General features: G+C 44.1%; 1 protein-coding gene across 2 annotated transcripts in view; it reads left to right on the top strand.

The window, feature by feature from the left end:
• ALDH1A2 (aldehyde dehydrogenase 1 family member A2) overlaps positions 1-21,722 on the top strand; it is a gene marked incomplete at both ends in the record, with an annotated part of 94,178 nt that extends 72,456 nt beyond the window's left edge. For both annotated transcript variants that reach the window (XM_082839676.1, XM_082839675.1), the window contains 6 exons: positions 9,744-9,846; positions 11,502-11,686; positions 13,630-13,794; positions 14,470-14,627; positions 14,940-15,014; positions 21,650-21,722. In XM_082839676.1, the coding sequence (XP_082695802.1) occupies positions 9,744-9,846; positions 11,502-11,686; positions 13,630-13,794; positions 14,470-14,627; positions 14,940-15,014; positions 21,650-21,722 (759 nt within the window). The remainder of the gene's footprint in view (positions 1-9,743; positions 9,847-11,501; positions 11,687-13,629; positions 13,795-14,469; positions 14,628-14,939; positions 15,015-21,649) is intronic.
• Positions 21,723-23,287: the final 1,565 nt, after the last annotated feature.

Raw genomic sequence — 23,287 nt, 5'->3', positions numbered from 1 at the left:
TTGGCAGGTGGATTCTTAACCACTGCAATGCCAGGGAAGTCCCCACAGTTCTGTGACTTTGCACATGTCATTTCTTCTGACGAAAATGACCACCCTTCCCTTGTCTACCCAATGAGATCTTAGCTCAACGATTTTGTTCTATCTGTGCAGATAACTGAGAACTGGTCAATTTCTATGATGAGTATGATGCTTTATTCTTATTTAGATTGATGGTCTCAAATTTTACCACCCTTTTACTTCCAATAATTTCTTTTATTGGCTTCTAATCTGTTCTTTGTTTTCACCGCCTTTTGCTTTCCCTTAAGTTTAGTTTTTTTTCCTCTTCACTTGTTCTCTTTCCCTTCCAGGCTTTAATTATTTTAAAATTTAATTAACCTATTCTAATGCATTTAACTTTAATTAAAACCATTAAATCATATTTTAAATAGTCATGTGGATTCAATATCATTTCCCCACCAATAATTCACAAAGGTCAACAAAAAGAAGTGTGGCATAATTACTCTAATAAAGTAACATTTTTATTACTTAATATATCTTTATTAACAGCTTTATTGAGGTATAATTGATATACAATAAATTTCACATAAAGTGTACAGTTTGGTAAGTTTTGACATATGTATCCACCTGTGAAACCATCACCACAGTTCACATAGTACATACATCCATCAGCCTCAAACGTTTCCTACTGCCCCTTTGTAATCTCGCTTGCGTCTTTCGCTCTGCTCCTCCCCCCATTCCCATTCCCAGGCACTGATCTGCTTTATGCCACTGTAGGTCATTTGCATTTTCTAGAATTTTATGTAAATAGAAACATACAGTATGTACTCTTCTGTCTGACTGTTTTTACTCAGCACAATTATTTTCAGATCCATGCACATTTTTGCATATATATCAAAAATTAATTCCTCTTTATTGCTGAGTAGTGTTCGATTTTATGGATACATCGCAATCTGTTCATCTGCCTGTTGATGGACATTTAGGTTGTTTCCAATTTGGAACTACTATACATAAAAGCTCCTGTGAACATTTTATGTGCCAGTCCGTGTGTGTGTGTGTGCGCACGCGCGCGCGCGCACATGTAGGTGGATAGTTAGATAGATTGATTGATTCTTTTTTTCTCTTGGGTAAATGCCTAGCAGTGGAATGGCTGGATCTTATTAGGTTCAGAAACTACTAAATTGTTTTCCAAGGTGGGTGTATCATCTTACCAGCAATGTATTAGACTTCTAGCTCCTTCACATCCTCAGCAGCATTTGGTATGGTCAGTCTTTATAATTTTAGCCATTCTAACAGGGGTATAGTGCTATCTCACTGTTGCTTTATATAACACAGGAAATTCTTTTTCTTCACAGGAAGAATATTAACAACTAAATATGTTATCTTCGACAATGCAGATATCCAATGGGGGAGCTGAGAGAGAAGGGAGAGTTGGGGAAAGAGAATAAGACGGAAGGTGGCCCCATGAAGTATTTTGCTGTTAGGAACATTCACACAGTGAGATAGCTTATAGCAGTGTGCATAGAGCAAGTTTCACCTAAAGTTTTCTGGTGGAGTCTATTGATATTTCTCTCTCTAGAGGGGTTTACATTCACTAGGAGGGAAACAAATCCTGTGGCATCTTGAGTATCTCCAAGTTTCTTCTCTAGGATGATATCATTGACAGATAACAGAGGACCAGAGGGAGAAGTATTTGACTAGACTACAAAAGCCACCTTATAATTATATTAATGGTGGCAGGTGGAGAACTTTCACAGGCAAATCTAATGATCATGTAATCACCAAACCCCTTTACAGCTTGTAGTTCTTAACTTCTTTATTTATCTACCCTCTCTTAATTTTGTAGGTTACTTGGGAAACCGTATAGGTTCTTCCAGAGGGTACATGTCACTTAAATATGGATTTGAATGTGGCTCCAGTAATGATTATCCTAGTAGAGGGGACCTGTTTATACATCACAAAATGTCTGGAACAGTCAGCAACAAGAAGCTTATTTGAGGTGGCTGTTTTCCATTTTACTTTAGCAAAAGGCCTTTAAAAAGAAAACAAAGTTACTCAAAGATAGGATTAATTTCTCCTTATGCAGCTAAATACATAAGCAATGAATGTAAATATTTGATAAGTGAATATAAAAGGGCTCTTATAAGCACAGAGTAAATAAACGACCTCAATAAAGTACAGGAAAACAGTTTGCATTTTGCTTGGTATGATGTTTTCTTTATTCAGTTAAATTAACAAACCATGATTTCATCATTAGTCAACAAGATAGTAGAGGGACCATCAAAGCAAACTACAGGAGAGTCCGGATTGATCTGTGCCAAACAAATGTTTGTAGCTAACAGCTGTATTATCACTGATTCTAATTTACGCAGCCAGGGTTCTCCTTTCATTTCCTAAGTGAGATGAATGTCATCTTACATGATACAGACACCCTCTCTGCTGCTTGAGTAATGAATCAGGTCAGCTCTCCCCTCTGGGTAGCCTCACCCCTCTTTGTAGGTGGGGAGAAGTGGCCTGCTAGAGTTTTTCTGTTATTTTTTTTTAAAACAACTTATAAGCCTCTTTCTAAGGTTGTATGAGTCCATTAGTAAACTATCCAGCATTTGAATGAAAAATACCAGTTTGTTGTGTCAAAACCTTTGGATGTACAGGTTTTAAATTATGTGCTTTCTTCCTTTTCTTGTTTAATACTTAAATAAAACCTTGAGTGCTGAAGAATAGGAAACAGTATGCTGTAGTCTTTGCCTGCTAGCTGAGATTCTTTGATTCATTCTGCAGTAGATTTATCTCCTCAGAGCTCAGGCTGAGAATGAACCGATCCTAAGAAGCCCATCCGTTTAGTCCACCTGGTTAGTGGGACATGTAGTACCTTTGACTTGAGGATTCCAGGCTTCTTCCCATCAAAGCAGAGCCCCTCCCCCAAAATCAAAATCTTGATTTTTTAAAATTTATTTGAGATTAAAAGGGAGAGTCTTATGTAACAGAAGGAGGGCTAAGGGTACAGGGCAGTCGCTCTGGAATATGTGTTAGCTGTGGATGGTGTGTTTAGCCATCAGAATTCTGCTCATAGCAGAGGGTATATAACCCCAGGAGAACATCTGGAGAAGAGAAGCAGTCCTGGCTCTGCCACTCAGTGGGTGCCTGTCAGCAAGTCATTTCTTGACCTGAGTCATGCTTTCTTTCAACTCTAAAATGGGGTAATAATTCTTACCTCACAGGAGCACCATGAGGATTAAATAATGTTTGTGAGAACAAGCAGCACAAAATAGGTGCTCAATAAATGATAATGTTCAACAATTGGAAAACAGAACCAACGATGAAAGGTTAGAGACAGTATGAGAGAAACGCCCTTAAGGATTCTTTAATTCCACGGTTCTTAACCCTAGCAGCACATTAAACTACCCATGCCCACGGGCTCCACTGCAGACGAAGATGATCGGAATCTCTGGGGGCAGAGCCCAGACAAAGAAAACGATTTTAAGTGCTCCGGGAGCTCCAACGTGCAGTCATGTCAGAACCATGAAGCCATCCCCTTCATTAAAGATGTGGAAATTTCAGCCAAAGATAAGTAAGAAGAGGAAAGCTCAAAATCATTCTGCCAGTGGTGTCAAGGCAAAAGCCTTGGACATAGGCATTCTGTGTTCTAATCACTCACCTCTGTTTCCTTGAAGACTTCATAGTCTCTGATTTCCAGAGACTTCAAGAGCAGCTGTCCTGTTCTGGCCCATTGGCTCATCACATGTTGCTGACAATCTGTGTGTGTGTGTGCGCGTGCATGTGCGTGCACAGGAGTCCCTCTGCTGATGGTCAATCTGGTAGGGAAGACAGCTAATTAAGCAAGAGCAGTATGAGAGTTATGTGGGATCAGAAAAGTGGGAAAACCAAACCCTATAGCCAGGGTGGATCTAGAAAGCTAGCTTCTCAGAGGACGTGGCAAAGGTAGGGCTGAAAAATGAGTAAGCAAGGAGAGGAAAGACATTTCAGGCAGAGGAAACAGCTAATACAGAGACACAGTCATATTCCAGGAAGGGCAAGTGGTTTCATGTGCTGTAGTGATGAGTGTGTGGTGGTGAGGATGGTGGTGGAGGAGAGGGGCTGGAAGCATAGTCAGAGGCTGCATTGTTTTTCACAGTCTGAATTTCACAAAGTTTTGAAATTGCTATTATCCCTTAAATTAAAGGAACTGCTTAGATGCCTTGGTCCTGTGACTTTCTGGTGCAGATCTGCGAAGACTGATTTGGTCTGTTATTTCTGGATATTTCAGAAAGACAAGAAATGTCCAATTATACATATTTTGGGCATTTCTATTTCTATCATAGAACCAGTAGCACAATGAAAATCAAGAAAGGAGAGGAGGAAAGAAGCACAGAGTCAATCTGTTTGGGGTGTAAGAAAGGAAAATATATTGGAAAAAGCATTCATCTTCAACCTGTTTACTGAGATCTCTTCTAGAGAGTTTTCCATCTTTTAAAAAAGGTGGCATATCTCTGAGAAGGAATCCACCCCAATATGTATACTTAACTGATCAAGAAAAAGAAATATCTCTGAGAAGAAGCCCATCCTAGAAATATGGGTAATTAACTAATGAATAAAAAGAAAAATTTTACCAGACTTTAGAAACTCTGTTCAGGGAGCAACAGCCTTGAATAAAGAGGGCACGGAAAGCCTTCCATGGTCTTTTTTGTCCTGTATAACTAATTATTTTCCATGCAAAGCTCCAAATTGCATTTCCTACCCTGCTGCATTGCTGTGAGCATGATTCTGGTACATTGTGGCTCTTCCAGGGATACTCCTGATATCAATCGTGAAGACTATTCAGAATGAGGATGGGAGTCAGAGTTGATTTGTGCCAACATTCCTGCTGAGAATTAGCCCAGTTCCATTATGTGTGGGCGAGCCCCTGGTTCCTCGCCCTTGCCTGTTTGAGGTACACAGATACAGCTGAGAGACTCTGCAGGGAGTGCCAAGTTAAGACACCCCATGATAGGAACATTATCACTTACTCTTTCATAATGAGCTCTTTGTGGGAAACTGAAAAAGATCAGGTTTATCTACCATTCAGTGCAGCTGTGGTGCCTCTATGAAAAGCGAGGTCTGCTTAGTAAGACAAGAAGAATCCAGGAGAATTGGATTCTTCTGGACAGACTCTCAGAATGAGCAGGGGCCCTGAGTCTTTTTTAACTCTTCCAACTAACTGGGGTGCTAAGGGCCAGCGTAACTGCTTGGTTTGTGTCTTCGTTCATCAGTTGGAGAAACCGAGGCCCAAGGAGGTGAAGTGGCTTCCCCAAATCAAAGGTTAGTTAGAGGCCAAGCCAGAACCTATAGTAACTAGGTCTTCTCCCTCCTGTGGGCCGAACTGTCATCCATAAACCTGGTTATGATTATAATTAGCTAGGTTGTCAGAGATAGGACAGGATGTATATAATAAGAGTATATTGTGAAATCTTTTCTGATTTGAAAAAAAAAGATAATGATGAACTTGGTCAAAATTTGTTCTCTGTGCTTTATTCTATTTAATCTGTGTTCACATACAAGATTTAATTTCTCAAACTGTGTATTTCTCTGTTTTATCTCACAGGTTGCCTATTTATCAGAATAGGGCTTGGTGTTACGAAGTCCACCCCTGTTGACTTGAACCACTCAGAAGACCTGTGCATCCTGGCAGCCTCATTTATCTCACCTCATGCTCCCACCTTGTAGTCGTGTATAAATATGACTGGCGTAGCACGTACATATCCCTGCGGAACTTACTACTTTTCTATCTAAGATGGGTCACTTAATCCCAGGCCTTTCTTTCATGTCTGTACTTCATTCTTTCCTGGACTTTCCTACCCCATAGATTTTAACTTTGGAAACCTTTGCATGGGATTTGTACAAGTAATATTTTAGGTTGGTTTGCACAGGACCTATCATATTTTGTAAGAGTTGGCTCTCACATGAGCTCTTTATTTTTAAACATTACTCTTTCCTGTTAAGAATTCCCTGCTTTGGAGTTGCATCTATTCTTCCTATTGTCTCTTTCCCCCTCATGGTAATAACAGTGAGGAGTGCCTCCCTTCAGGGTCACTTAACCTCGTTCCACGCGCAGGGAGAATTCATGAGTAGTAATATGTTCTCCAAAGAGAGTCTGACCTGCAAACTGAGAGTATTATGGGAAGGCAGATGATGATACCCAATCACATAATTAATGAAGATTTTTACACCTAGCCCACTTCTGTGGGTGAGGCCCAGAGGAGCCTGACTCTGGGTTATAACAAAATGCTGCACAACCATAATTTCACTGTTCAGATCTAATATTAAATCAGGCCCAGATTTTTCTGTACTTATTGAACACCTGTTAGGTTTACATGGGAATCCTCTTAGCTGTGAGCTCCTTGTGGATGAGGAACTGTGCCTAGCATTGCACTTGGCACATAGTAGGAGAACCAGGAATAAGTGTTGAATGAAGGGGATTGGTGAACAACTGGGGTTTTTCAGAGTATCCTGTCCTGAGGCCACTGCAGATGGAAGTGGTTCTCCTGTAGCATAACACATCCAGTTCTTTCTTGAGGTTGGGCTGCAACTTGACCTTCTTCCAAAGATGAAAAGGAAAATCATTATTCATCTGAGATTTGCCTTTCGGTGTTTAGCACGAATTTGGTTTCTAAGGAAAAAATGGCAAAGCATTCATGCAGGAAAAATTATTCTTTAGGTATTCTTCTCTGATGACCATAGACTGAGCAAGATTTTTGTATAGTTACTGTAGCCATGAAAATACTAATCATTGGACAACATTCCTAATGCAACAAATATCAACCCATAGAGCACTTTGATGAATGTCAGGGAGCAGAGCTAACAGAAATGTAATGCTAGTGAGTCGGCACTCTCTTTACCAACTCCACACGTTTATTCAGCATCTTCCTATGTGTAAAATCCGTGATTTCTCCTTGCTTTTGTTTGTTTTTCAAATGTCAGTCTGAAGGCAGAATATACCTTTTGTAACTGATGAACTGTGATCATTATTTGTGTCTATAAAAAGTGATATTCCTCCTCACTTTTAAATTAATTTGGAGTTTCAGGGATAAGGTTTTGGTGGTATGTGGCATGCATTAGGTGCTCAGTAAGTATAGAAGGGAAGGCAGAGTGCTGGGAGGAGGTTACGGGAAGGAGAGGAAGTGATCCACACTTGGGCCCTGGAGTCAACCTGCACAGAGTCCAGCAGACTCTGCGTGTAACTGCCAGGTAACCTGGTAACATCCATTGACTTCTAACCTGAGTTTAATATTCTTTAAAATGAGATAATACCTACTTCGTAGGGTTTTTGAGAGGCTTAAATGCATGAATACGTGTAAATGTCTGATATAAACCAACTCAATAAATGCTAGTTTTTTAAATATAATTAATAATAATGTTCATGATGTCCAGTGATTATCTTCTTTGAGAAAGCACTTGTCTCTTTATCTTCCTGGACTTTGAAATGAGTCCCCTTCAGTTGATATGGATTCCTCAGGGCAGAGAGAGACAAGCACAGTAGAATTGCTCAGAACAGGCAGCTGCAGGCGACAGCCTCCTCGGGGACGCCCCATGGTGTTACTGCCCTGCTGCCCTCGTGTGGGTTCCCCTCTGCTAGGGTCTCAGGCTTCAGTCCTAATCTTACCTGACTGCTGTTCTCTTGCCAGGATGGAGGGCCAGATTCTCGTTTCCTTTGTGTATCCATACTTTCCTCTTGCAGGAGAGCATGTTTGCCTGAGAACGGGGCCTTTATTAGCCCATCTTCCTAGGGGGTTTACCTTGAGGTCGAAGAGAGACAAGCCGGCCCGGTGGGGAAGGGCCGTCTGGCTGTGGGCTGATGTCTGCCCATTAATCCTTAGGGCCAGATGTTGGTGTTTGTTAAACCTTTGATGAGTAACAGTGTTCTGCATCTAAGAGACTCTAATTTTACCTCTTTCAGAGACATCACTACTTTTTCACCAAAGTTAGATTTCCTCAGAACGAGAGTATATTTTCTAAAAATGTTTTGGCACGAGGTAGAGTAACAATAAAAACATGTAAAGCATTTAGCCCAGCTAATGAGCAATACTAGAGACTGGTGGCAAGTCAGAGGGCTTCCTCGGGGTTTTCCTGAGGTAATTGACACGCACAGAGAGTGGAGGGGCCCTGGGAGGAGACCTGCTTTGGAAGGTTCTGCCCCCTACAGCCACCTCCATTTCTCTGCGCCCAGCGTGGAAGAAGGGGCCCTGGCCTCTCATACCTGCGCGCGGCTAACTGGTGCAGGCGCTTACTGCGAGCCAGTCTGGGTTCTGAGGGCCGTCGACCCTAAATCACTTCATCCTCAGGACACCTAAGTTCTGAGGTGGGTACTGTTTCTAGCTCCATTTACAGAGGAGGGGACAGAGGCTCAGAGAAGATAAAAAATTTCCCAAGGTCAAACAGTCGTTAAGTGATATAATCAATAAAAAAAAAAAAACACCCAGGCTCCAGAGCCTTTTCTCTTAACCACTGCTCTGCTACACTGCTTGAGGAGTTACCCGTCCTTCCTGAGGATCGCAGGCAGGGACCAGAGGGGTCCAGCATATATTTAGCATTTTTCTTCCCCAGCTTTTTAAAATACTTTATTTTCAGTAGGATTCCAGGCATAAGTAGCAGTCTTCATCTCAACAAGGGCAAACTGCCTATAAGAGCTATAGGGTGGCCCAGCACTTTCCGTAGAGTGACCTCTGCCCTCCAATAGGGCAGCACCCTGTCACAGGCCAGGTGCCCTGGAAGGGGTTTCTGAGATGGAGTTTGCCATGCAGGTTATTTATTAGGGGTCCCAGCCAAAGGGCAGTTGACACGACGGGAAGTTGAGCTGCAGTGCAGGCCTGATGGCCTCAGCCAAGCACCTGGCTGTGGTGGAGCAGACGTGGTCTCTCAGAGCTGCCTGGTGGTACCACCGCCACCATCCGGCGGTGGATGTGGGACACCTGAAGGAGGGCGTCCCCTTGGGCAAGGAAGCTCTTTTCAGCTGAGGTGACTCTGAAGGAGCTGACAGCATTCCTTGGCACTGAGGCAGCGCGTTCTTCCTTGAAAGGGGGCTCTAGGCGCTGCATCCGTGTTTCCATCTTGACGCTTTCAATTTTATTAGCATTGTGAGTCTACACAATGGGAAATGCTTTCTTCAAACTCAGCCTCTATTTGCTTGGATTCTAGATAAATAGGCACTGCACAAATAAAGACAGATCCTCAGCTTTCTGGAATCCTTTTACTATAGCCCTAGGCAGAAGCAAAGGTATCACATCAATATATATATTTGGACCATGTGATTAAAGTCATACCTGGCATTTTTGGAGGCACTTAAAGAGTTTGTTTTACGCTCATCATGTCTTTCAAGTGGAGCCAGTTGGCTTTTTTCTGGAGGCCAGAGTCCAAAGCTAAAAGCCACAATGCAGTGATGGAAAATCTCTAGTTACATTTTGCTTGCTAGTTGTCTTTTAGAGAAATCTTTCAGTGATTAAGATTCCAGGTTTAACTCCCTTTTCCTTGCTCCTTCCATCATGATACTAAAGCAGTCTTCCAGCTCACTTCAGAACAGACATTAACCTGCATCCCAACTGACTTATTTCTTGTCCACGCAAGTTGACCACAGATTCGTTCCTGTGTATCCGGTGGGTGCTTTGCCCTGCAGGATCCATTACTGCTGTGTCCCACTGTTGCCCACAGCTGGCTCTGGCCACTGACGGTCTCAACTGCAAGGTGCGCAAAACCTTTCTCCATTTCCCTTCTTTCAGGTTGGAAAGCTTATCCAAGAAGCAGCTGGAAGAAGTAATTTGAAACGAGTCACTCTGGAACTTGGAGGGAAAAGTCCCAATATTATTTTTGCAGATGCTGATTGTAAGTCAACCACAGATCTCTTACATGCCCTGGCATACTGGCCTGCGGTGCTCACTTTTATTATCTCCACTTTCAACGGGACACTAAGAAAAAGGTCTTTGAAGCTAAGTGGCATTCAAGGAGAAAAATCTAGACCCTTCCTTTTAAGGACAAAATAATATTGGTAAAGACCACTTATCAGTTGACAATCAGAGTTTGTTTTCTAGACATAATAAGCCATTTTGACTCTGTGTTGTTGTAAAATAGGGTAGAAGAGGTGAAGGCCTGGTTGGTATTGTATAGTGGAAAGAGCAGTGGTCTAAGCCTCTGAACACTGGAAATGTAACCTCTGCCTAGATTCGAGAAACCTGAAACGTCTCATGTATGCCTGGTGACTTTGTAGATCATTAAGAATTTTTAGTTCACTAGCTCTACCAACGTTGTCCCAAACCCACACCCCCTTCTCTGTTTAGCCATCCCCACGCCTTTCTGTTGCCCCCATGGCTTTTAGTCAGGATGACAACACACTATGGTCAGTTCTGTATGAATAGACCTAAATTGGAGGTGATTACACCTTGGCAGTAGGACTCTACAGAGGCCTAGAGCTATAACCTAGAAACCCCATGTCTCCAGGCAGGACGCTCTCTAGTCCACTCTGCACGGGTGTGCTCCTCATGTTTGGACACACTTGCCAGGGAATGAAATTACAAAACCTCTTTCAGTCATCCTTTTTCTTCTTCACATCCTGCCAGGCAGCACTGCTTCCTCAATTTCACTACTAGAGAGATCAGAGAACAGAAGGCAGATTGCCTGAATTTCAGCCCCAGCTTGGAATTTGCAAGTTCAGCTTCAGCTGTATACTAGTTGTCAAGAGGATCAGGATTCTGTACCTAAATTCCTATTAAGGTGTAGGCGCTCCACTGACAGTACATTGATTCATTCAGTCAGTGAGTCATTTAGCAACTAGCAGACACCAGATTTATTAATACTATATTGAGTATTATTTAGTATCTCTTATTTTCACATGAGATGAAAACGAGTTACCATATGCTACTATACAATTCCATGTAAATATAGAGGAAATTGAGCGTCTTCAAAGACGATCATTGCTGTCACAGTTTAATTTGCCAAAATACTAATTAAGAGTATAGCTGCAAGGTCCTATAGATTAGGGATTGCAAGTTGGCAGTCTATAGGCCAAATGCAAGGTATGGCTATGTTTACTTCTCAGTATTACACAAAATATTGATTTCCGTTTTTTCTTAAAACTGGAAATCTGGCAGCCCTGGGCTATGTTTATGCATAGCAACAGCCAAAGGTAGTACTTTCCTTCTGAGTCTCTGTCACATTGCTTTACTGTTATCTACACAGCCCCTGTGGTTATTGGGGTTTGAGACTCCTGTTATAGATAACGTGGTCTAATCCCTCTTTTTACAGAAGAAAGGTTTTCCAAGAAGTGAAGACGTCCAAGTTAACACAGCCAATAACGTCAGGGTCTGGTTAGAACTAGAACCAAGTTGTATTCTCAATCCAGTGCTTTTCACTGGGCTGCTCACAGTTCTGCTCTGTGGTGAGCATGACATTACACCTGGGGCTTTGGGGAGGGAAGAGGGTCGGTCCCTTAGGCCCCTCCACGGGCAAAGCAGTGTTGAGAGCATGGCTGTTTCCTCTTGTAGTGGACTATGCCGTGGAGCAGGCTCACCAGGGTGTGTTCTTCAACCAAGGCCAGTGCTGCACTGCAGGATCTCGCATCTTTGTGGAGGAGTCCATCTATGAAGAGTTTGTGAGAAGAAGCGTGGAGCGGGCTAAGAGGCGCATAGTGGGCAGCCCCTTTGACCCCACCACCGAGCAGGGACCCCAGGTAGAGAAATCACAGACATGCCCGTTCTTTTTTTTTTTTTAAACATCTTTATTGGAGTATCATTGCTTTACAGTGGTGTGTTAGTTTCTGCTGTATAACAAAGTGAATCAGTTATACATATACATATGTTCCCATATCTCTTTCCTCTAGCGTCTCCCTCCGTCCCATCCTCCCTATCCCACCCCTCTAGGTGGTCACAAACCACCGAGCTGATCTCCCTGTGCTATGCGGCTGCTTCCCACTAGCTATCTATTTTACATTTGGTAGTGTATATATGTCCATGCCACTCTCTCACTTCGTCCCAGCTTACCCTTCCCCCTCCCCGTGTCCTCAAGTCCATTCTCTATGTCTGTGTCTTTATTCCTGTCCTGCCCCTAGGTTCTTCAGAACCTGTTTTCTTCCTTTAGATTCCATACATATGTGTTAGCATACGGTATTTGTTTTTCTCTTTCTGACTTACTTCACTCTGTATGATGGACTCTAGGTCCATCCACCTCACTACAAATAACTCAATTTCGTTTCTTTTTATGTCTGAGTAATATTCCATTGCATGTATGTGCCACATCTTCTTTATCCATTCATCTGTCAATGGACACTTAGGTTGCTTCCATGTCCTGGACATGCCCTTTCTTTACTTAATCTCTTATGAACACAGAAACCAGACACTCTAGTGGAACCCGACAAAGCATCATCTTCCTCCTTCTGCTGACTCCTTACTCTTCTTCCTCATCTGTCTTCATGGCTGGAAATGTAGCCAGTGAGGCATTGCTCGCTTACGTCCTGTGCTTCTCTTTCTGTTTCTAAATTTTATCCTTGAAAAACCAAGAGATTAGGATTGCCTTAAGGATATCTTGAACTTTGGGGGTAGGTTGGAGTCTCTCAGCTCCAAAAAAGGACCCAGGCATGGCAAGATGGATCTTGACTAGAACCCAGTCCCAGTCCTTAACTGCTGGAGTCAAGACATCCCCACAGGTGCCACAGTCAAGGAGGGCAGGTATCTCTCATTCCCAGAAACCCATTTATACTTTTACCAGCTGCCAAGGATTCTCTCCATCAACCTGACCTACTCTGGGGTGGCCACGTGCAGTTTGTAATTGTGAAGGGAATGGAGAGCTGCCTGCTCTCTCTTCTGCCATAGGGTGCTCTCTTACTCTGAATGCTTCATGCACTGTGGTGGATGAGGAGGGCCACAAAGGTCCCTGCTGGCTGCACTCTTGAGCTCTGCAGGTTCTCCATGGTCATCAAGGTATATTTCCAGTTAGAACTCTGGTTTCGAACTGAGAATTTTTAAAGGAATATGTAGACCAGATCTCATCTGGATCACTAGAGCATGGGTTTTCCTGATAAGAAGCAATATCTCCTTAGTTTTGGGACCATTTGAGAGAAGATTGAAGTTGTAACAGCAATTCAAACTCAGGTGAATGTAGGTTTCTTTTTTATTTACCATAATAATTGAGTGATAAGTCTATAACTTGGGAGCTTGCGGGGGGCGAGAATGACCTTATTTTATGGACTAGGACGCTAGCTCTCACTCTTTAAACTTAATCCTTTCCTCTGATGGTATAACAGTAGTTCCATAAAAATATACCCCGATATTCATTTGTTTATAAGGTTAATTTTTACTTGTGTAAACAGTGAATAATCAATTAGCCGGTATCTCCATCATTTAGAAATATTGCTTAACTCCTGAACTGTTACTTACGACTTGTCAGTATCATCAGAGCAGGGCATTCACTGGAATTCTTGATGTATTAGGTTGAACCATACAAAATTACCCTTTTTCACAGGTCAAAAATGGTTAATTAACAGCAGTTCCATATGATTTGACTAGGTATAATGAAGCTTTGGCCAAAAATCACAAATGAGAGAGATTCTTGAGCACATGCTTATTTCCATTTTCATAGAAGATTTTACTTGGAGTCATCAGGCACTTTCTTCTGTAGATTGATAAGAAACAGTACAACAGGATCCTGGAACTCATCCAGAGTGGTGTGGCCGAAGGCGCCAAGCTGGAGTGTGGAGGCAAAGGGCTGGGCCGAAAGGGGTTTTTCATCGAGCCCACGGTGTTTTCCAACGTCACTGACGACATGCGGATCGCCAAGGAGGAGGTATCACATAGATTTTAACAGCAGCCACATCTTCCTTGGGATGGCTTCCAGGGCATTTCTAGTGGACAATATTAGAGGTTTAGTTCTTTGTATTTTATATACATTGTACAATAGCAATAAACATGGCTATGAAAATCCCCAGTTTCAAGAAAGAAGTTAGACAAAGAGGCAAGCAAGCTAGACGGAGGCCAGGTGATGTGCCTTAATTGTTATTAGCCAACAGAACCATCATAAAAGCCAATCACTGGTCTCAGTGATACATTGTCAACAGTTCAGTTCCCCCAAATATGGGTCATTAGGCTGTTAAGCAGGAAATAGAAAGCACCCAAGCATCCTCGCGCTTCTGCAGGAGAGGACCAGTTGCAGATCAGCCACCTCTCCAGAGCGGTAGTTCTCAGTTCTGGAGCAGTGCCTGGGGGATCATGGAGAACACAGCTTTAGAACACACTGTGGAATCAAGTGTTGCCAGGCAGGGTGGGGGAGCGGAGGAGTTAAACTCTAAGGGTAGACTTATGTAATCTTATTCTGGGAAAGTTTGGGATATTTTTACAGTTATGTTTTGCTAAACTCAAACATCATTTAAATGATGAAGGCAGAATAAACTTGCCTTGAAACATAGAAAACAGGTGAAAGGATGGCGAAGCAACCATGTTGGGTCAACCTATTTTATTGCAGATCTTTGGCCCCGTTCAGGAAATTTTGAGGTTTAAGACTATGGATGAAGTTATTGAAAGAGCCAATAACTCAGACTTTGGACTTGTAGCAGCTGTCTTTACTAATGACATCAACAAGGCCCTCACGGTGTCTTCTGCAATGCAAGCTGGGACTGTTTGGTAAGACCAGAGTCAGTCTCGTTCTGGCCATAACACATTCCATGAGGGTGGGAGGGGGCTTGTAATTCTCCAGAGCCTGCGTGAAATAAAAGCATATGCTCTGGAAAGATGGGGGAGACCGAAGACTTCACCCTGAGAAGGGATACTTCCTATTGGCTAGATCAGGAAGTCAAAGTAAATCTTAAATTATAAAATTTTCATGTGGGGAAAAAGGAATTAAAAAATAGAACTTATAAAAGAAATATCATGCCAGTGCTATTGTTTCTGTGTAAGCAGAATACACACTAACAGTACCATGTTTTCTTCTTTCAGGATCAATTGTTACAATGCCTTAAATGCCCAGAGTCCCTTTGGGGGATTCAAGATGTCTGGAAATGGGAGAGAAATGTAAGTGTCCAAAGTTGCTGGTGCCTGAAGAGAAACAGGGTTGCGAATAGCAGCATAGAGGGGCACTCAACAGCATCAGTGAATTCTCTTACTCTCATCCATTCACTAAACAAACACTTGGTTGAAAACATAAATGTATAAGCAAAGCACACATTACAAAGATGAATAAAACACAATAATACCCTTACCTTAAGTGGGAATGGAGAAAAATTCATGTACCAATAATTCCATGTAATAGGTGCTATTATGCAAGTATGTCAAATATCTTGTTAAGTACAGAGGAAAAATCAATCAATTTTGCCTGATGAGGTCACAGAAGACTTCACAGAGGAAATAACATTTCAGTTTCTTAGGAGCAGGCATTCCAGGTAGAGGGAATAGCAAGAACAAAGGCATGAAGGCATAGCAACTACAGAATAGTCCAGACACAAAACAGAGTTTGGCATGTTTAAAACAGACGTCACCAACTGCCCACCCAGGGACAAATCTGGCTTAGAGAAATGTTTTGGTTTTTTTTTTTCCTTACAACATTTAAAAACCTTTACCTGACATTCAAAATGAGGAGACTTTCCATAAAAATCTAGATTTCTTGCTTATTTTCATTCTCCCAAAGCAAAATTGCTGCAGCTGTGAGCTCTGCAGTTTTCCCTATTCCCCATCATGCCTGCTTCTGGGAACTGAATATTGGCTGTGTTAGTTTTACACATACCCAATTCACTCACTGTCACCTGCTCAGTGCCTGTAGGATCTTTGAGTCTGGGGCTGCAGAGCCTAGGGCACAGGATGCATGGAGGAGACTTGCTGAAGATACAAGTGGAGAGGTTGCTTTAAACCCAACCTCAAAGGGTTTTTAAAGGGCATACTGTGGGAGCTGAGGGGATACCAACGTTCTTATGGCCAACATTCTTGGTGTATAGAGGATGTTTTGGCAGAGATCACAGGAAGATGACCCATTACAAGGATTTTGCAATAATAGGTATTAATTAAATGCCTGCTCTGCATATGGCTTTATTCTGCCTTCTTACCTAACATTGTCTCATTTGCTTTTCACAGTGATTCTATGGGATAGATACATTTATCTTTATCTTACAGATGGTTCAGATGAGGAACTAAGGGTTGGAGTGGTTAAGTAGCTTGCCCAAGTCTCACAGCCAGTAAGTGGCAGATCTGAGCTTTGAACCTAAATTTTAGTGGCTTAGTTTCTGTGATGTCTGGCCAAGGAAGCATGGGAACCAGGTATAAGGAGTCAGGTATAAGGGTCAGAATCAGAGCTGGGCTGCCCTCTTGTGATGCTGAGGATCTGAAAAATGGGACTGTGGCAGAGGAAAACTAGAGTGATTGCATTTGCAACTTCACATACGAATGGATTTTTAGAATTGCTTTCGGAGAATGAATGGTAGCTAGGGTCTTCCTGAGCTGACATCTCCCCTCGTCCCAAAAAACTTTCATTTTCCCTCATTTCGAAAGGAGCTAGATCCATGTTTTCTAAATCCTGTGACTCATAAGAGGAAACATCTTCCATGCCTGTTCCCTCGGGCATTACTGAATGCATACTTTTTTGAACAAATGCTTAGTTCGCAATCAGTCTGCTAAAAAGTATTGAGCACATACATACTTTGTGCAAAGCATGATGCTTGGTCTGTAGGGGAAGGTGCAGCTCATTAAATTACTTGAAATTTTGTTGGATAAATGAAATATACAACATTGAAAGAATCAAAAGAATTCCAGAAAAGCCTGTGGAGTGGTAGAGGAATGCAGGGGTGACAGAGATCGTTGTGAGCTGGAGAAGTCCAGGAAACCATTAGATGTGATCTTTTATAGGGATTTGAATTGGCCTTTAAAGGAGAGGAACATTTGAGTAGATGAGGAGAGAGGAATAGTTTTTCATGGTTGGTGGGCAAAACAGGATAGCAGTGGGGGAAGAGTTAGCAGAGGTATTGTGGGAGAAATAAGTATGGTATTTGGGGGGAAGTGCAGTGAACCCATGACTAGCACAGGGGATTTACATCTTCAGATACTGTAGCTGGTAATCTCTAGTCCCGAGCCATTAAACCATGAAGTAGATATAGCTTTGAGGCTAAGAGCAGAGTTTCTAGAATCACACTGCACAGATATGTACCCTGGCCCTACTGCTTAATACCTGTGCAGCCTTGGACAAACTATTTAATCTCACCGAGCCTCAGTTTCCTCATCTATAAAATGGGAATAATTATAGATAGTACTTACCCTACAGAGTTGCTGTTAGGATTAAATGTTAGAATCATGTATGCCAAACATCCAGCAAGGGTATCTGGCAAACCTTCGGAAAATGTGAGCTACTATCATCATTATTGATCAAGTAGATGACTGTTATGTAGGCAGTCCTTCTTTTTCTTAATAAATGTATTAAGAAAGGGAGAAACTGCTCTTGCTTGAACCTTTGCTTCTGGCCTTCAGTACCTCCCACTTGCTTTATAGCCAGAACCCATACCCAGTCTGGATCCTATTTGCTAAGTTATTAGTATTCCTTCAGCTTTTATAAAGTCTTCATGTGCTCTAAGTATCTCTTCTTAACTTGCACATGGCCTTAACTTTCTGCTTCCACTTTTGAAGATGCATTCAACTTCTTTCATTTCCTGCCCCTGTGTTGGTGCTCTCCCAGTCTCTGAAATGTTGGGGCCATCGCCGGCTCTGGGAATGCTGCTCACATTGACTGTTACAGATCATTAACAGGGTGCATCATGGGCATAAAATACACTTGAAATAACTAATTGCTGGTTGATGGTTTCTCATCTCAGGCTAGCCCTGGACTCTCATCACAGGCAAGCCTCCTACCAGGATTCGGGCTTGGGACATTGTTCAGGCGCAGTCTCTTCCTGTCAGAAACATCGCCCTCGCCTAGAAAGAAGGTCCAAGAGACAGTTTGGCTGTGTCAGAACCACACAGAACAGTGGCCTTTCTCGACTCGTCTCATGGGCACAGTAGTGATTTGGCCTTCCCAGTGCAGTTAAAAAATAATTAGGAAGCAGTGCTCTTTGATGAGACTCACTTCATCTTATCTAAATTATATGAGTCTTTGTTCCTGTTTGCCCCCAAAACATGTTTTCTCTTCCTTAAATGACCTGGAGTGGTAGGAAATGCTTCAGATAAAAGAACCTGCCCTGTCCTGGTTCCCCACTCTTCTTCTCATTTAATACAGTCCTGGAAACTCTGCTTAGCCTTCCACTTGGACAGAATTGTTTATCTCATGGCCTGCAGGCTCCATGCAGCTTTGGTCCCTGACATCTCCTTGCCCACCTCTAAGAGGAACAGAGAAGGGAAGTAGCATTTTCTGGAAATGAGCTCCAAGGAAGGCTGTTGGAGCCCCTGAGTGCTACCCCACAGAGAGCTGTGGAGAGGGCTGCCCTCTACAGGTTATCTGATGGGCTGGCCTCTAATTCCCAGGGTCAGAGACTTGGGCTGAGTTTCTCTCCGTTCTGCTTGTCCAGCTAATTCCATCTATTTCAGCCTTCCCATCCTTTTCCGTCTCATTTAAGCTCTCCTGAGACAAGGGGTCATAGAGTCCAAGCTATAAAATATGTATCACAAACCTAGGGGATGGAAAGAACGCTGTGAACCTCAGCATTTTAAAAACTAAGGACACACGCTTTGAAGACGAGAAGTGTTGTTCGGATGCTCTGAGTCAGTGTGTGTGTGCACAGCATTGCGTATGCACAGAAAGTCACCTGTAGGCTGGGAGAGGGGCTTTCTAACCCTGCCTATCTGGCGATCCACTCTCAGAGATTCTGATTTAGTAGATCTGGGCTAGGGCCCAGGACCTAGATTCTTAACAAGCTTCTGGAATGATTCTCGTGCAGGTGGTCTGGGGATGCTGCTCTGAGAAATGCTGCTGTAAGTCAAAGAAAAGGGCAGGGAAATATACACCCTAAGCAGAAATCCCTATTTGTTTTATGCGTGAGTCTGAGTGACTTCCTAAAATGGCTGGCTGAGAGACACCCAAATCTAACGTCTTACCTTACCTTTACGTATGCCGAGTTTGGTTTCATCTTTGGGAATATAACCTAGTCTTGCCAAGAAGCAGGAATACAGGCTTCTAAATGTGCTGTGCCCTGACACATGGCCCCGCTGGAAAGGTGACTAGACCAAGAGATTGGGGCATGTCAATAACAATACGTCTGCCTTTTGTGCAGTAGTGGACTTCTTCCTTAACTATGGAACTATGTGCCACAGAATTTAACTGGATTGAGAAAAATTTTAGTAGATTTGAGAGAAAGACCCTAGAATGAGATGGCAAAATAGCTGAAGAATCCACATGTTAGGGATTGGATTCAGAGACCTTACAGCAGTGTTGCTCAAAGAGTGGGTCCAGTAGCCACCCATCTCATGGTCTCTTGGGCTCCTCCCTAGACCTACTGGAACAGAATCTTTGGTGGGAGATGGTCAGGAACCTACAGTTTAAGCAAGCTTCATGGGTGATATGTGTGTAATAAGGTTCAGGAACTGATGTCAGAGAGACGACCGGGTGCCAAGAGGAGGGAGAGAGTCAGCTGGAGTCACACAGCCAGTTTAATGCAGAGCTGAGTTGGCACTCCTGTCTGCCGACCCCCACCCTCAGTGTTCTGCTCCACGCGCTGCCCTGAGACTTCTCATTGGCTTTCCTTGAGGCCTGGGCCCATGGGCAGTCTTTCCTTTCATGGCAGATGTGAGTCCACTCCGACATCTCGGAGCAGGCTGTGTGCCGGCCATGCAGCAGATGGCCGCCTGGGACCCGAGAGAGGAGCACCTCCAGTCCAGCAGAATTTTCCATTGCTTTGAGCACCCAGAGATTTGGGATCCGGCAGTCACACTCGAAAGCAAGGTTTCCAGCTCTGTAGACATTCTTACATCTCTCACAACCTAGTTAGAGATCTGAGTGGGAGGAAAGTGGTTCAGGGTCTGCCCCACGTGTGTGCACAAGCGAGGGAACAAGAAGGGAGTAGCCACACTTCAGACAGGAGGCAGAGGCAGATGATGTCCGTGATGAAGAGACACATGCACAGTTGCCCAAGGGCAGGGGAAAGGCCAGCGAGAGCCAGAGCTGAGCTGGTAATAAAGAGACAGCCTGGACAGAGCTGGCCTGGACAGAGCCGGTGAGGGAGCCACATACTGAGTGGGGCAATCCCAAGCTTATTCTTCCCATTCCTGCAAGCAGAACGGCCAGTGCAGACGAGAGAGCACCATGCTGCCTGAGTCGCTGATGTTCTGGGGGCTGTGGGGGAGGAAGGGGACGCGACCACTCCGGTGCCCTGGTGCTCAGAGGAGCTGCTGGCACAGCAAGGGCAGCTCTGTGTCGGGCCAGGGAAGCAGAATGAATCCTTTACAGCGGGCCTTCGCTGTAAAGCCCAGTTGCAGTAACTTTATACCTTTTATATAAGACTGTTTTTAAAAACGGCCTGTCTTAATCCTTTCTTATTCAAATATATGTCTAAGCGTTCTTTCATGTTTTTTTTCTGGCAGAGATGGTCAGTCAGCAGGGTTGAACTGGGGAAGAGGGGGTAGGAAGAAGCCTGCCCCCTCTTCCTCGCTCCCACAGTTATCAAGTGCTTTCTTTCAGCCTGATGCTGTGGGCCGCACGCTAGGTTTGGGGGAGGACAGAAAGCAAGATCAGGAAGATGCAGATCGGTGGGGGAGACAGAGACGCTCGAGCACCCCCGCCCTCCCTCCTGGTATTACAGGGCTGTGGTAGAGGTGGGTACAAGGTGCTCTGAACACAGAGCAGGAGGGGCACTCCTTCTGCTGAGAACTTGAGGAGAAGCTTCACAGAGGAGTGACTTTGAAAAGAAAAGAAGAAGAAAATGTCAAGTATTTTGCAGAAAATAATTAAGAGAACATGCTTGATGTGACAATGAAATCGAGAAAAGAAAGAAAGACAATTAAAGAGAGGTAGGAATAAGAAGGAACGAGAGAAGAGAAGTGAAGGAAAGGAGCACCGTAGCAGTGAGGCTTTTCCACGAGCCAGCGCCCTTCAGGCAGTGGTCGGAGGGGCTGTTTCTCCTGGGGCCGCCGAGGCAGGTGACCTGGCTCCCCCTCCCCCCTCTCAGGCCCGGCCACCTACAGGCCCTTCAGAGGCCGGGGCCGATTATCTGGTTTCTCCTGCACCCGGCCCAGCACGGTGCTGCCCCATAGTAACAGTGCAATAAACGTTCGTTTGCCTGATGACAGAAATCCCTGATCAAGGCCCCAGAGGGTGCCACGAGCCAGGAGGGGAAGTGGCCGAGGGCAAGTCTCGGGAGACAGCTGACTCACACTTCCCAATTCCTTTCCCGTCCGTGGTTTTGATTTCCTCTTTCCCCTGACTCTGTGGAGGCCGCAGACGGTATTTGTTCAGGGTTCTGTCTTTAAGGCATTGCGTGTGATCTGTACTCTTCTGTGGTGGGCCTTTGGGTATTGTTGCCGCTTATTAAACCGAAGGACCAGTGAGAAGGAATGTAGAACATCAAGCCGAGAGGACCCTCGTGGTTTTCTTTCAGGTAAAGTGGACTGGGTCTCGAGGAGAGCCATTAGAGCACAGGCACATCCTGGGCGTCCAGTGGTTGGAACAGGGTTTTTGAAGAGGAAGGCCCATGTTGAGCTGCCTGGGCCTCTGGTACCTGATACAGCCCGTTTCTGTTTTTCAGGGGAGAATTTGGTTTGCGAGAGTACTCCGAAGTTAAGACTGTGACAGTAAAGATCCCCCAGAAGAACTCTTAAGATGGCCAAGAAGGAAGGTGAAGGCCAGCCTGCACGACTCTCCCCCTCTGCTTTCCCTGTGGGGCCCAGCTCTCAGGAACCCAAACTTGATACTCAGTCCTTACTTAAGATTTAAATGACAGCAGGTAGGCCAGGCCATTCGCTGCGTAAAGAAAGCAAACCAGTTGGGCGTGGTTTCTTGGCACCCTGTGAGGGATCACCTTAACAGCACCAAACATTGGGGAACGTGGGATAAAGGCACGAGGAGTAGCTGTGGGGCATACCCAGTATTTCTTTCTGGGGTGAGGGAGCTGTATTATTTGATGCCTTCTGTCACAAAGGACTTTGCTTGTGAGCAAAGGTAGCCTTTCCATTGTCTTCATTTCCCCCTTCCAGGCTCTCCCTGCTCACGCACCCCTCCCACTCCTCCAAGGAGATCTCAGCTGAGCTCATCTGGGGCAGATGTTTGGGCCGGGAACAATTTTCCAAGGTTTTGCAGCCAAATTACCGTTTCATGTCATCCATTTCTTCAAAGCAAAACATAAAATGGTTTTAGTTAGAGCCAGACCAGACTGAAAATGCCAGGAGCTGGTACACTGCAGATGTCCTAAGGAGAAAGAACTTGGGATATTCCTGACCCAGTCTGGCTTTCTTACATCCACATATAACAGGAGTGAAAGATCAGGAGATGGAGCTCCAGCGATCATTATGTGTAGTTCACAGCCTCGGAGCTCATCACCGCATGGTTTGAGGGGGTAAGAGAGAGGGGTGTGTGTGTGTGTGCGCGTTCACGCGCGCATCTGTGCATTTAATTCCTTCTTGAGTATTCTGGAATAAGTCAGGGGGTGGGTTGTTTTTCATGGATTGATCTTTTCCAAAGCTTGTCTTTAAAATCAACCAAAAACTGATCTGAGCAGGCTTGAGAATTTGGAAAAAGGTAATGCTGGGTGCCTTGTTGAAATAATTCCATTTCCAATACTGCTGACAATTCATACTAAATGAATTATCTCTGCAGTTGGAATCTATAGCTTCTTCCGCCTCCCACCCCCACCCCGTCCCTGCCCCTGGTGCACGCCACCTCCCAGTCCCAGTGCTGTGGGTGTGACTTCAGCTTCCCATGCCCTAGGTCAACTGGCAGTAACCTTGGAAAATCCGGCCAGGTTCAGAGGTTTCCTTCTCCATTTGTAGAGTTCCGGTGTGCCACGGCTGCCACGCTGCACCAGATCTCCACTTGTCACACCCGTGGCTCGTCCACACACCACTCTTGCTCTTGGCCTCCCAAGGGGGAAGCATGAAGCAGGCTGGCTCCCTTTCCTCCAGCCACACGTTCCTCTTCTGCTTTCCACTGAAGGCTCCATCTCTGACATGGGCAGTGTCAGCTTCCTTTCCTTTTTCCCTCTTTCCAGCTGCCAAATCCAATTCGTTCTCTAACCTAGATGAAGATCATTTATTTAAAAGTACCAAACATAACCTAGAATATATGAAATATGGGCAACACATATATAGCCTTCTGTATTTAACGGTTTTCTGCTTTCTAACCATACCGGTTTTCTATTTATAACCCTTGACTATTCATGATGTTTTAA

This window comes from Leucopleurus acutus (genome assembly GCF_964270905.1).
Source record: "Leucopleurus acutus genome assembly, chromosome: 1".
In the NCBI taxonomy this organism is placed as follows: Eukaryota; Metazoa; Chordata; class Mammalia; order Artiodactyla; family Delphinidae; genus Leucopleurus; species Leucopleurus acutus.
Note: the sequence above shows the minus strand (reverse complement) of the source record. Positions and strands in the feature narration are given on the sequence as shown.